General features: G+C 50.8%; 1 protein-coding gene and 1 long non-coding RNA gene across 10 annotated transcripts in view; one reads left to right on the plus strand and one right to left on the minus strand.

Annotated features, from left to right (window-relative positions):
* Nucleotides 1–1,311: 1,311 nt before the first annotated feature.
* Nucleotides 1,312–13,398, minus strand: part of PTPN7 (protein tyrosine phosphatase non-receptor type 7) — a 16,344-nt gene continuing 4,257 nt past the window's right edge. For 2 of the 4 annotated variants that reach the window (XM_017896503.1, XM_017896500.1), the window contains exons 3-10: nucleotides 12,786–12,969; nucleotides 12,408–12,492; nucleotides 10,198–10,274; nucleotides 8,851–8,988; nucleotides 8,390–8,500; nucleotides 7,219–7,376; nucleotides 4,667–4,780; nucleotides 1,312–3,075 (exon numbers count right to left, since the gene is read on the minus strand). In XM_017896503.1, coding sequence (XP_017751992.1) covers nucleotides 2,982–3,075; nucleotides 4,667–4,780; nucleotides 7,219–7,376; nucleotides 8,390–8,500; nucleotides 8,851–8,988; nucleotides 10,198–10,274; nucleotides 12,408–12,492; nucleotides 12,786–12,969 — 961 coding nt within the window. In that variant the 3' untranslated portion in view covers nucleotides 1,312–2,981. The remainder of the gene's footprint in view (nucleotides 3,076–4,666; nucleotides 4,781–7,218; nucleotides 7,377–8,389; nucleotides 8,501–8,850; nucleotides 8,989–10,197; nucleotides 10,275–12,407; nucleotides 12,493–12,785; nucleotides 12,970–13,398) is intronic. The other 2 variants (XM_017896501.1, XM_017896502.1) reach the window with 2 other exon arrangements.
* Nucleotides 5,936–13,398, plus strand: part of LOC108545070 (uncharacterized) — a 16,869-nt gene continuing 9,406 nt past the window's right edge. The window contains exons 1-6 of one of the 6 annotated variants that reach the window (XR_001890027.1): nucleotides 5,936–5,977; nucleotides 6,971–7,089; nucleotides 7,287–7,406; nucleotides 8,172–8,175; nucleotides 9,513–9,569; nucleotides 9,703–9,815. This is a non-coding gene — a long non-coding RNA (uncharacterized LOC108545070). Of the gene's footprint in view, nucleotides 5,978–6,860; nucleotides 7,105–7,286; nucleotides 7,407–8,171; nucleotides 8,176–9,512; nucleotides 9,570–9,702; nucleotides 9,816–13,398 lie in introns of those variants that run through there. The other 5 variants (XR_001890029.1, XR_001890028.1, XR_001890030.1 and 2 more) reach the window with 5 other exon arrangements.

The following is a 13,398-nucleotide window of genomic DNA, read 5'->3' on the forward strand; positions in this document are numbered from 1 at the left end:
ATTTTTAGTAGAGACGGGGTTTCACCGTGTAAACCAGGATGGTCTCAATCTCCTGACCTCACGATCCGCCCACCTCAGCCTCCCAAAGTGCTGGGATTACAGGCGTGAGCCACCACGCCCAGCCTAACCTCTGCCCTTTATAAGTCCCCCTCTAGCTCCTAAGATAAAGGCTATGGACTGAATGTTGATGTCCCCCAAAATTCATAGGTGGAAGTCCTAACCCCTAAGGTGATGGTGTTAGGAGGTGATTTAAGTCATGAGGGTGGGGCCTTATAAAGGGGGCGGGTGGGGTTGGGGGGAAGAATACCAGCCCACAACCTTTTCACCATGCAAGGACAGAAAGAAGGCTCTGCCTAAGCCTGGGCCCCGTGGCTCACGCCTGTAATCCCAGCACTTTGGGAGGCCGAGGTGGGTGGATCACGAGGTCAGGAGATCGAGACCATCCTGGCTAACATGGTGAAACCCCGTCTCTACTAAAAATATAAAAAATTAGCTGGGCATGGTGGCGGGTGCTGGTAGTCCCAGCTACTCGGGAGGCTGAGGCAGGAGAATGGCATGAGCCGGGGAGGTGGAGCTTGCAGTGAGCCAAGATCGCGCCACTGCACTCCAGCCTGGGCGACAGTGAGACTCTGTCTAAAAAAAAAAAAAAGAAAGAAAGAAGGCTCTGCCTAATAGCCAGACACTGAGTCTGCAAGGGTCTTGATCCCAGACTTCCCAGCCTCCAGAACTGTGAGCAATACATTTCTTTTCTCCTTTTTCTTTTTTTTTTTTTGAGACTGAGTCTTGTTCTGTCATCCAGGCTGGAGTGCAGTGGCACGATCTCAGCTCACTGCACCCTCCGCCTCCAGGGTTCAAGCAATTCTCCTGCCTCAGCCTCCTGAGTAGCTGACTACAGGTGTGTGCCACCACACCCAGCTCATTTTTTGTGTCTTTAGTAGAGACACGGTTTCACTGTATTAGCCAGGATGGCCTCGATCTCCTGACCTCGTGATCCAACTGCCTCGGCCTCCCAAAGGGCTGGGATTACAGGCATGAGCATCGCACCAGGCCAGCAATACATTTCTGTTGTTTAGAAGCCACACGGTTTACGGTAGTGTGAATTGTTACAGCTGCCTGAGTAGACTATGAGAGTCCACCCTGTCTCACTTCCTAAATTGACTTTGGTTTCACCTTATTTTATGTCCTTGGAAGCGCTAGAAAAGTGCATATCCCAAGGGCAAAGATTTGCAGCCTGCCTGTCCCTGGTCTGCAGTCTTTCTTCTTACAAAGAAGCCCCAGAGGGCCAAGAAGAAGATGGAAAGAAGGAATGAGTCAGTCATCCAAGAAGTCTTTATTTTCCCACTTGGTTACTGTGTTGGAGCTTGTACCCTCTGAGCTCTGAGATGGGGTTGGGGGGGCAGTGCCAGGGAAGGCCTGTGGGGCTGTGCAGTTGCTTCCCTCTGGGCTGGCTCTGAGCCCAGGGCAGGATCAGGCACTTGAGAGCCCCCCACCGAGCCTCATTGGCATAGACAGTTGTGCCTCTCACAGGGCTCAGGGGAGGTGGAGGTGTGGGCAAGTCCATCCCCAGGGCTGTAAGGAAGGAGCAGCTCCTCCACAAGGCCAAGCAGAAGCATTAGGGAAATCATCCTCAGTTTTAGCACTGCGTGTTCTTTAGGAGAGAAGTCCTGAGTGAGGAGGCCCAGCTGTTCTCCAGATCCAGCTCCTCGGGGGTTTCCACAGAGAACTGGTATCAAGGCAGCTCTCAGGGGCGGCATGCCCGGTGATGCGGCATCTTACTTTCATCCCCATCTCAGAATGGGCAGCCAGTCTCAGATGCAAGAAGGACGAATCCTGAGGTGTGGCATTCAGTCCTTAGTTAGACCTGAGGTCCCCTGGAAATTGTGCTGATGCTGAGATGGATGAGGGGTGCTTGTTCTCTGGGGTAGACAGTGAGGAGTCCCAGTTCAGCCGAGCCTCCATGTCTGCATGGATGGTTATGACCCTGATTGTTTTTGGAAACAGCCAAGCTCTCTAGGTGTACTCAGCAAGTGCAGAGTATAGAGGGTCATGGCAGGGTTGGTTATCTAAAATCAGACTGAGCACTTTGCCTCCTCTTCTCTACTTGCCTCTTTCTTTTGTCTTCTGCATACTACAGGGTATTATTTAAGCCATGGAAGCAAAACTACAGGGTATTATTTAAGAGACTGCTCAGCCTCCCTAAGAGTAGTTGGTGGGAGTGGCCAGCAACCATGGAGGCAGGAGCAGCCCCTCTTTGCCTCTGAGTAGTCCCCACATGTTCCCTCTTCCTGAGATTCCAACTGCCAGGCCTGGTCACCTCTGTAGCCTACTCTTAGGACACATGAGTGGAGGCAAGGGTAACCAGAGTCCTTGTTCTTTCTTTTGACTGGAGTTGTCCAGCCCTTCCGATGTGTTGTCAGGGAGCAGAGTCACTGCTAAGATGTTGAGACTTGGAGATCAGGACCAGACTTTTCCTCATTCTTGCATCAGGCCTGTGCTTGGGCAGGGCCTTGGGTGAAGGATGATCTTGGAATCACCCTTTTGTCAGCCCCAGGAAGGAGTGACTGGAGTGGCTTCTAGAAACTTCTCTCATTGCTTTTCCCTCATGGCAGCTAAGCACTTAATGTTCATGTTATAGAAGAGGAAACAAGCTCACAAAGAGTGTCTTAGAGAAGATCAGGACACCTGGGCTTCTTTCTTTGTCTGTCACAAATGCCAGCTCCCGTCTTTAAGTTCAGAGAGACATTGGAGGTTCCCCTTACTGTCCATCTGGGGCCAACAGAGGAAGCAGAGGAGTGGCCAGTGGTGAAGACTTGGAATCCAGCCCCTTGTCCTTACTGATGCTGCTTCCTGTGACTGCAAGCACCACTAAGGAGGCACTCCTTCCCCAGATCACTCGGCCCACTTTCCCCAGACCCACCTTCCCAGGCTTGAGGGAGGTGGGCACCTGGGCTGCTGGAGGGTGGCAGGGGTCAGGGGCTGGGTCAGGGGCTGGGTTCCTCTGGAAGCTGGCCTGCATACAGGGCCAAAGTGTGGTGCAGGAACTGGTACTGCTCTGCCGTCTGGATCATCCCCCCTCTGCAAGGAGAAACACACAGACCATGAGTGAAGGAAGGTCAGGGTGCTGGCTGAATGGCTCCAGTCAAACATCCTTGTGGTCCTACTGGAAAAGTCCTGACTTTCTCAAAGAACATGCCAACTCCTTTGCCTATGTTAATCTTTTCTTTTTCTTTTCTTTTTTTTTGTGAGACAGTCTCACTCTGATACCCAGGCTGGAGAGTAGTGGTATGATCTAGGCTCACTGCAGCCTCTGCCTCCTGGGTTCAAGTGGTTCTCCTGCCTCAATCTCCTGAGTAGCTAGGACTGTAGGTGCCTGCCACCATGCCCAGCTAATTTTTGTATTTTTAGTAGAAACGGGGTTTCACCATGTTGCCCAGAGTGGTCTTGAACTCCTGACCTCAAGTGATTGGCCCATCTTGGCTTCCCAAAGTGCTAGGATTACAGATATGAGCCACCATGCCCCACCACCTATATTCATCTTTTCTACTTGCTACTCCTCCTTGCTGACCCTCAGATTTGCTGTGAGAGAAGTCCTCTGCCCCTTACACGTGCTGAGGGGTGATGCCCCGTGTTGACACTTGGTCTTCCTTGATTCACTCAGCTCCTGGGACAAAACCAGACCTCTGAAGCCTTGAGTCGGGACAGGAATACTCCTGAGCCTCAGGTTTCCTTCTTTCTAATAATCTTAAAAGTAAAAATAATGATTCCATACATTTGTATAATAGTTTCCATTTCCAAAACACTTTCATATAAGTTAACTCATTTCTTACAACAGTTTTCTGGGGGAAGGAGCCATTATCTCTCTCTAGATAAAGAAGTGGGGGCTAGGCACAGTGACTTAAGCCTGTAATCCCAGTACTTTGCGAAGCCAAGGGGCATTGTTGAGCCCAGGAGGTCGAGACTAGTCTGGGCAACATAGTGAGACCCCATCTCTATTATTAAAAAAAGAAGAAAGAAAGGAAAAAAAAGAAATGGAAGCTCAGAGAAATCTAGTGACATCTCAGTGAGACAGAAGTTGGAATCTGAACACTGGCTCTGCCTCAACCCAGTGAGCTTCTTTGCACTACTTGTTGTTGCCTCATATCATGTTTAATTCCAGGCCTCCAAGCCAACTTTCCAGATAGATATTTTTTCTTTTTTTTTTTTTTTTGAGACAGAGTCTCGCTCTGTCGCCCAGGCTGGAGTGCAATGGCACAATCTTGGCTCACTGCAACTTCCACCTCCTGGGTTCAAGCAACTGTCCTGCCTCAGCCTCCTGAGTTTCTGGGATTACAAGGGCCCGCACCAGGTCTGGCTAATTTTTGTATTTTTAGTAGAGACAGCGTTTTACCATGTTGGCGAGGCTGGTCTCGAACTCCTGACTTCAGGTGATCCACCCACCTCAGCCTGCCAATGTGCTGGGATTATAGGTGTGAGCCACCGCGCCCGGCCATCCAGATAGATATTTTTTGCTGGTTGTTAGTTGCAAAATAAACAGCGCTAAGCAGAAAGAGTTTCTTCCTTTCTTGCAGGAGTGCTTGATGGTGATGGGCCTATCAGGGCTCTGGGGCCCAGAGGCACTGATGCCCCCCATTAACGTTGTTGGCCTTGTTTACACCCACAGACCCACCTGTCTAGCCGCAGTTGGCATACAATGCCCAGAATGTCCACTTCCCTTCGGGCCTTCAGCTGTTGACAGCCAATTCGCGTGGCGATGAAGCAGCCTGTCCGGCCAATCCCTGCACTGAAGATAGCCAGGGAGGGGACAGGGAGGTCATGGGAGACCAGGGAATATAAGAGCCAGGCCCCAAACCATAGAGAAAGAAATGGGACCTGCAGGTGCTATATTTTGGGGATAGGGCTCTGGAGATGGGGGCAGGTAGCAGTACTCCGGATTCCAGTCCCCTTGGGGACCCTGCTGGAGGCAGGTTATAACTGGCACGGGAGGAGTTTACATTTCTTACCAGCCTCACTGTAAGCCTGTTACAGGCCACCTTCTGGTCCCTGTGGACGTTTTGATGATCTCCCCTCTGCTAAGCATCTACAGCAGTTTCCAACAGACAGTTCCCCACTTGTGGGCGTGCTGACCCTTGAGCCCTCCTTATCTAACCTTGACTTCCTCTCAGCTCAGACTCATCTTCCACACAGCCCATGCCCGGCCCCTCTGTTTCCCACCTCGGCGCCCTCCCACAGTCTCCTCTCCGCTCTGCTCTGCTTGCTCCATTGTGCCCTCTGTTTATTTCAAAACTCCCCAGGCCTCCTGTTCCTCTTGCATGAGCCTCTAATGACCTCCCTGCACATGTCCCATTGCTACCTGTGGGTGGGCTGGGAAGCCCCTGTGTCATGCTTTTTGCCTCTGTGCTCTGTTTTATTTAGGATGTGCACTCCCAAATGGTCTCTTTCTTTAGTCTTATACCCTACGATACCCTCTCACTCCAGCCCAATCAATTTTTCACTCTATAGCCAAAGTGTTATTTTATAACCAAGTGTCAGCCAGTCCTACAAGGCGCCTCATCATCTGACCTTCACTGGCCTTCCAAACCCATCTCTCATCATTACCCCACACATAACCTCTGGGCCCAACCTGTAACCCTGCTGCTAGCAGTGTATCCATTTTCACATTTCTTCTCTGGGCCTTAGTTAGCATATGCTGTTCCACCTGCCTGGAACGTGTTCCCTTCCCTCTCTTCGCTTGGCTAATTCACCTTTCAGGTCTTAGCTTGGCTTAGACGGCCTTTCTCTTGGAAAACCTCTGGTCAAAGTCTGGCTTAGGAGGCTTGGTTCTATGCTCCCCATCATATCCCCATCACAGCTCTCATCATATTGTGTGCTACTTTATAGTTTTTTTTTTTTTTTTTTTTTTTAGACAGAGTTTCACTCTTGTTGCCCAGGCTGGAATGCAATGACGTGATCTCAGCTCACCGCAACCTCCACCTCCCAGGTTCAAGTGATTCTCCTGCCTCAGCCTCCCAAGTAACTGGAATTACAGGCATGCACCACCATGCCCAGCTAATTTTGTACTTTTAGTAGAGACAGGGTTTCTCCATGTTGGTCAGGCTGGTATCGAACTCCCGACCTCAGGTGATCCGCCCACCTTGGCCTCCCAAAGTGCTGGGATTATAGGCCCGGCTGGTATTTAATTGTTTAATCTGCCTTCTGTTTGTTTTTGTTAGTTTGTTTGAGATGGAGTCTTGCTCTGTTGCCCAGGCTGGAGTGCAGTGGTGCAGTCTCAGCTCACTACAACTTCCACTTCCCAGGTTCAAGCAATTCTCCTGCCTCAGCCTCCCACGTAGCTGGGATTACAGGCACGTGCTACTTTTTGTATTTTTAGTAGAGATGGGGTTTCACCATGTTGGCCAGGCTGGTCTCGAACTCCTGACCTCAGGTGATCCTCCCGTCTCAGCCTCCCAAAGTGCTGGGATTAGAGGCTGAGCCACTGTGCCTGGCCTAATCTGCCTTCTTTCTCACCAGACTGTAAACCTGTCTGGGAAGAAACCAAACTGCTTTGTTCACAGCTGTCTCCTTAGCATCTAACACTGTGCCTGACAATAATAAGTTTTCTTTTTTTGAGATGGAGTCTTGCTCTGTCACCCTGGCTGGAGTGCAGTGGTGTGATCTCAGCTCACTGCAACATCTGCCTCCAGTGTTCGTGCAATTCTTCTGCCTCAGTCTCCCAAGAAGCTGGGATTATAAGCATGTGCTACCATGCCCGGCTAATTTTTGTATTTTTTAGTAGAGACAGGTTTTCACCATGTTGGCCAGGCTGGTCTCAAACTCCTGACCTCAAGTGATCTGCCCATCTCGGCCTCCCAAAGTGCTGGGATTACAGGTGTGAACCACCATGCCCGGCCAATAATAGGGTTTTCAATACATATTTGTTGAATGAGTAAATGAGTTCCCCAACAGTTGGAAACCTGTTTATGTCCTCCTACAGCTGACTGGGACCTTCCTGATGTTCTGTCCCCTCTGTGGATGGGGCCTGGGTGTCCAGCCCAGATGTCTGGGTTCTGCATGAAGGAGGTGAAAAGAACAGAGCCCTTGCTGAATGGCCTTGTGAGTCAGGTCCAAGTAAGGACTAGGCTTGCCTGATGCTCTTCTGCTCAGACCCTTCCCCAGGAGAGACCCAGGGGGCAGGGGAGGGGAGCGCAGTCCACAGGCTGCAGTGAAGGGAGGGCCACGCACCTGCAGTGGACTACGATGGGCCCGGGGCGGGCAGCTGTCTCAGGGCTCTCCTCCACCTCTGCCACTAGGCGCAGCAGGGGCCCAGCTGATTCTGGTGTCTGGTGGTCGGGCCAGGCTGAGAAGAGGATGTGCTTTACTGACCGGCACTCTTCCCGGTACTGGGTTGGAGACAAGGCATGAGAACCAAGGTCAGGGTGGAGGGCCTGCCTTCTTCTCTGGTGCCTGAGGAGGGCAAGGGCTGGAATTACCCTGTGGGGGGTCATCTACTCAAAGCAAGCTAGGTTGCAATTTTCATGCTCATCATTCTCCACCACTTCCCCCTCCAAAATGCTGGGAAGGAGCATTGTCCTGGGAGAGGGGAGAGACCCAAATTCAAGTCCCGGCTCTGCTTCCCACAAGCACATGACTTTGGGCAAGCCCCTTGATCTCATTTTCTTCACCTGGAAAATGGGGACAATGATATCTTACTGGTTTACTTGCTAGGATATTTGGAGGAGAATAAGTTGATAGAGGAAAGGTTTCAAAATATAAAACACTGTAAAATAATAGAAGGCATTTAAAAAGTCCTTATGTACATGTTATTCCATATCTCTTTCTTTCTTTTTTTTTTTTTTTTTTTGTTTTTTGAGACACAGTCTCACTCCATCACCCAGGCTGGAGTGCAGTGGCACAATCTCGGCTCACTACAACCTCTGCCTCCTGGGTTCAAGTGAGTCTCCTGTCTTAGCCTCCCAAGTAGCTGTAATTTTTAGTAGAGACGAGGTTTCACCATGTTGGCCAGGCTGGTCTGGAACTCCTGACCTCAAGAGGACTCCGCCCATGTCAGCCTCCCAAAGTGCTGGGATTACAGGCATGAGCCGCCACACCTGGCCTTCCACATCTCCTTTAACCTACTCTCCTTCCCTTGGCCCGGCTCCTGGATCCTGCCTGTCCTCGCCTGACCATTCACACAGACAGGTGGGTACTTCCTGGTAGTCCTATTCGGCTTTTTGGCTCTGCCCTATTAGACTAGAGGCTGAGGACAGTGCTCAAGTTTCTCTTTCTTCTATAGATGTGGATTTAAGATGGTTTAGATGAGCAAACCCTTGGCTCCTAGTGAAGAGCCGGCCTGAGTTCCAGAGATGCTGTGGGCAGCCCAACTTCCCACTGGGCCTGGCCCCTGGGGTGGTACCTGGATGGTGAGCTGCCGCACAGTGTATTCTGGGCACTCTTTCATGTCCTGGATGCGAATCTGGAAGGGTCCATAGGTTTCCTCTTCTGTGGGCCAGTAGTGGACACATTTCTAGGAGGGAGGGAGCTGGGAGTCAGAAGAGGGTCAGCTGGAGCAGGTGACAGGGCAGCAAAGAGGCGCTGGTATCTCCTCCCCATCTTCCACCCCTACTGGATGGAAGGTCAGCAACAGGGAGCCTGGCTCTTCTGAGCTTGACACCTGCAAGCAGAGTGCTCACCCTATCCTATATTTTGGCCATGGACAGCCTCCCAGGGGTATATCTCAGGGAACTTTCTGAGACGTATGAGCTGGGGCTGGCTCCCAGGGAAACCTCTGGTCCTGAGCTGCCCTGTGTGGGGAGTAGGGGGTGGGGCGGGCATAGCACTTTCTGGGTTCATCATGAACGTGGCTCTGCCTCCTACCTCCTTGCCCTCTCGGAGCTGAGTGAGCATGACAATGAGGGACACTTCCTCTTGCCATACCATCTCCCAGAAGTCCGACACAGTGTTGGGCATGGGGCCCTGGGTGGCAATGTAGACCTTCTCCTTCCCATCATAGCCCTGGAAGGTGGAAGCACAGGGGAAGGGGTAGGGAGCAGTGAGAGCAGAGCTCTGGGGTGATCCTGGATGCCTCAGGTGCTGGGGTCAGCCTAAAGCTGTGAACCACAGGTGTAGACACACACGTGCATGAACACGCACACTCAGAAGCCACACGGTGGAAAGGATATGGGTTCTGGAGTGAGGATCAGATCCCTGTTCTGCTGTTTCCTGGCTGTGCCACTATAAGCCAGTTACCTAACCTCCGTAAGCCTCAGTTGTATCATCTGTAAATTGGGCATAATAATATCTGTCTTGTAGGAATGTAGAGTGGATTAAATTCAGTAAGATATATTGAGAGTCTAGTCAATAGCAAGTGCTCTATAAATGTTTATTCTCTTCCTCCCCTGCTGTTTTCTTCTAGCACAAAATACCTAAACAGTGTTTAGTATTTGTTCAGTGACAGTTTCACACTTACATGTTACTTTTCTATAAAAGTAGTAGCAAAATGTAGCACAGTCTCCCTAACCTGATTTTCTCACCTTCAGGACCCTCAGCTTCCTGCTCCTCAAGATGATGGTGGAATCAGGACTGCAGTTGATCTGGTATTGGCCCGCAAATGGAAGATCATGTTTCCCCATGGCTTCCCTAGCTAAGAGTTTTTCGCCTCCCTGCGCCCCTGACTGATGTCTTACCCACACTGAGTCACTAGAGAGCGCTGCTTTTACATCGCCTTAGGGTCCACAGCAGTGAGAAGCTGGCATGGAGCACCCACCTGGCCTGGAGCTTCCTATAGCTTGACATCAATCAACTGTCTTCACATAAGAGGGGCTACTTGAGGGTCAGTTAAGGTAAGTTGTGGGGGAGGTCCCATTACTGCTGGCATCACCCATGCAGTTCCCGGGAGCTGCGAGCTCTCAAGGAGCTGGAGATTGGGTTCAACAACGCTAACTTCCTGCTAAGTTTAGAGGGTGACATGGGAGGGCTGATAGTGGAGGTTAGGGAGACTCGGTGGTCTCTCCAGATATTTTTCAACGTCTGCTCCGTTTTTTAGGTTGGTGCCTTAGGGCACGTTCAGTGCCAGCCCAGCTTGGTAGGGCTATGACAGCAGTGAGCTGGAGCAGGGAGGGCAGGAAATGCAGGCACCTGATCCACGAGTCACAGCTGGAAGATGTTCTCAGATGTCTGAGAATTCCCCCATTCCCCACCCACCACTGCAGCCAGGCCACTCACTCGGATGTAGTTGGCATTGATGTAATCTCCGTCCTCCTGGCTCTGTGCCCGGCCTAGACAGACACGGCTCTGGGGATCTGGGAAATAAAAATTAGCAGAGGTCAGAGGTCAGAAGGTGACCAACTGTGATCCAGCAGGATCAGAAAGAAGAGAGTTCCTGTGCTCATCACAGTCCCAGCACCTTGTGTATAGCAGGTGGCCTTATCCCCACTGAAGTTGTTGTTGTTGTTGTTACTTTTAGAGACAGGGTCTCACTCTGTTGCCCAGGCTGGAGTGCAGTGGTGTGATCATAGCTCACTGTAACCTCTAACTCCTGGGCTCAAGTGATACTTCTGTCTCAGCCTTCCACATAGCTGGGACTACAGGCACATGCCACACCACACCTGGATTATTTATTTATTTATTTATGTTTTTTGTAGAGACAGGGTTTCACTTTGTTGCCCAAGCTGGTCTTGAATTTCTAGCTTCAAGCAATTCTCCCACCTCAACCTCCCAAAGTGCTGAGATTACAGGTGTGAGCCGCCATGTCTGGCCCCTGTGAAGAATTTTATACGCAGACAGTAGGGAGCTATATAATGTTTTTGAGCAGGACAGTGACATGATCAAAGCAATAGTTTGGGAGGGTTAACTGAGTGGTGCTGTATAGGATGGACTAGAGAAGAAAGGGAATGGAACAGCAGAGACCAAATGGGAAGATATAATATTAGATATAATATTCTAATATATATAGAATTCTATCCTTGAGATCAGTACGGGTTTAGAATAAGATTATGCCAGTAGGAATGGAAAAAGAGATGTAGAGGAAGAAGAATTTGTTTTCTAATGGTGAATATGGGATTCAGATGAGCAACTTGCTGGATATCACACAGCCATGAAGTGGAACTAGGACTCAGATTCCACTCAGCCATGAGGCATTTGGCCTCTGCCTCTAAGGGGGAAGGATTTCTCTAAATGAAACCCAAACATGGATGAAGAAGCTGGCTTGTGAGGAAAGGAGAAGAGACTCTTGCTCTGCTCATGCCAGCCTGGTCAGGGACAGAGGGTACCCTGGGGACCAGGGGAATCTCAGGCAAAGGACTTTTTCCCTTTTCTGGTGGCTGCAGGGCTGATTAGAATTAGGCCAAGAACAAGGGCTACTCCTCCCCCTGGCCTGGAATAGCACTAATAGCCCCTTGATCCGCCCATGCAGGCAGAGGGCACTCCAGGAGGGTTAGCAGGAGACAGGGCCCATGTGCTCACTGAGCTAAAGCCTCAAGCTGGGAGTAGCTTCCCTATAGGGAGAGCAGGGGAGGGAGGGAGAGGCTCCAGGGCCTCATGCCTGCCTCTGAAAAATAGAAGGTGCTTGTCCTGGGTCTGTCAGCTTGCAGGGTCACCCCCTCCTAGCTCAGTGTCCTCCATCCCCTCCGCCACTGCTCTCTTGCTGGCTGTTGCCCTGTCTCCATCTGACTTTCTCAAAGCCCTCTCTCTGGGAGCCCTCCTGGTGGTGCTTCCTCCACCACAAGCCTTGGCTGGACACTTCCCAAGCGAGCGGAAGACAAGGAAAAGGGCTTCGTGCAAGTAGCTAAGCTGAATATCTTAGGTAACATATTCAACTTATCTGTGCCTTAATTTCCTTATTTGTAAAATGATCATCATAATATCACAGTACAAACTTCATGGGATTGTTGTGAGAAATGAGTAAATATAAAAGATTGAGACTGGATGCAGTGGCTCACGCCTGTAATCGTAGCACTTTGGGAGGCTGAGGCGGGTGGATCACCTGATGTCAGGAGTTCAGGACCAGCCTGACGAAAATGGAGAAACCCCATCTCTACTAAAAATACAAAATTAGCCGGGTGTGGAGGCGCATGCCTGTAGTCCCAGCTACTTGGGAGGCTGAGGCAGGAGAATCGCTTGAACCGGGAGGCGGAGGTTGCAGTGAGCCGAGATTGCGCCATTGCACTCCAGCCTGGGTGACAAGAGCGAAAACTCTGCCTTAAAAAAAAAAAAAAAAACCAATTTGAGAGCAGGGCCTGGCCCAGGGTACATATCTGCAAACATTATTATTGCTACTGTTGTGATTGTTGCTGCTGCTTCCCCCTTTCTCTTCTGAGAGAAGATGTGCCAAGCAAGGTTGTCCTTCCCTGGCTGAAACTGTGTACTTTGTCCTGTGAAGTTCTCTAGCCCCCGGGACTGTACCCAACTCCCTCCATCCCAGCTGCAGTTCTTACTTGGCAAGATGGTCTTGTATCGGTCCTTGGAGGCGTGGCCAGGGATGTCCAGGTCTTCGGGGCTGACAAAGTTTGAAGGGATCTTCTGGCAGGGGGAGGAAATGGGTGAGCAGCTGACTCCTAGCCTCCTTTTCTCTCCTTCTACCTTTTTCTAGAACAGCTGGACTCTGGCCATTCCTTCTTGACATTAGTATGTAGGCCTAGATGGGGTGGGGCAGAAGGGGAAGCCTGGGGCAGCCCCCTCCCTCAGCCCTGACGTTCTCTTTCCTAAGGGGCCCAAAGAGGAGACATGCCCACGGTGCCCATGAGAGAATGGTTCCAGCTGGCTGCCTCTGATACAGAGGGCAGAGCGATTCGGAGGGGACCCCAATTTCTTACCAAGAATTCTTCTTCCAGCTGCTTGGGGCTGGGTGGCTGGTGTTGAAGGGCCCAGCGGGTAAGAGGGTGGCCAGCAGTGCGCAGGAAGTGTAGGGTGACCTCCCGGGGTGTGTTCACGGAGCAGATGGGTTCTACGGCCCCCAGGGACCGAACGTCCAGCATCAGAGCCACATTGGAGCCCCGCCTGCAGGTACAGCCCCCCACTGCCTAGTGAGCACCCAATCATATTTGATTTCCTTTTCTTTTACCTTTTAGAGATGGAGCTCTCTCTGTTGCCCAGGCTGGAGATAGGGTCTCTCTCTGTTGCCCAGGCTGGAGTGTGATGGCACAATGGTGGCTCACAGCAGCCTCAAACTCCTGGGCTGAAGCGATCCTCCCACCTCAGCTTCCAGAGTAGCTGGGACCATAGGCATATGCTACCACACCTGGCTAATTTAATTTTTTTTTTTTTTTTTTTTTTTGGAGAGACAGGGTCTTGCTCTGTTGCTCAGGCTGGTTTTGAACTCAAGTGATCCTCCTGCCTTGGCTTCCCAAAGTGCTGGGATTATAGGCATGAGCCACTGTACCTGACCATATTTACTTTTCTTTTTTTTTTTTTTTTTTTTTTTTTTTT

Source organism: Rhinopithecus bieti, unplaced genomic scaffold, assembly GCF_001698545.2.
Source record: "Rhinopithecus bieti isolate Rb0 unplaced genomic scaffold, ASM169854v2 scaffold_24392, whole genome shotgun sequence".
Lineage (NCBI taxonomy): Eukaryota > Metazoa > Chordata > Mammalia > Primates > Cercopithecidae > Rhinopithecus > Rhinopithecus bieti.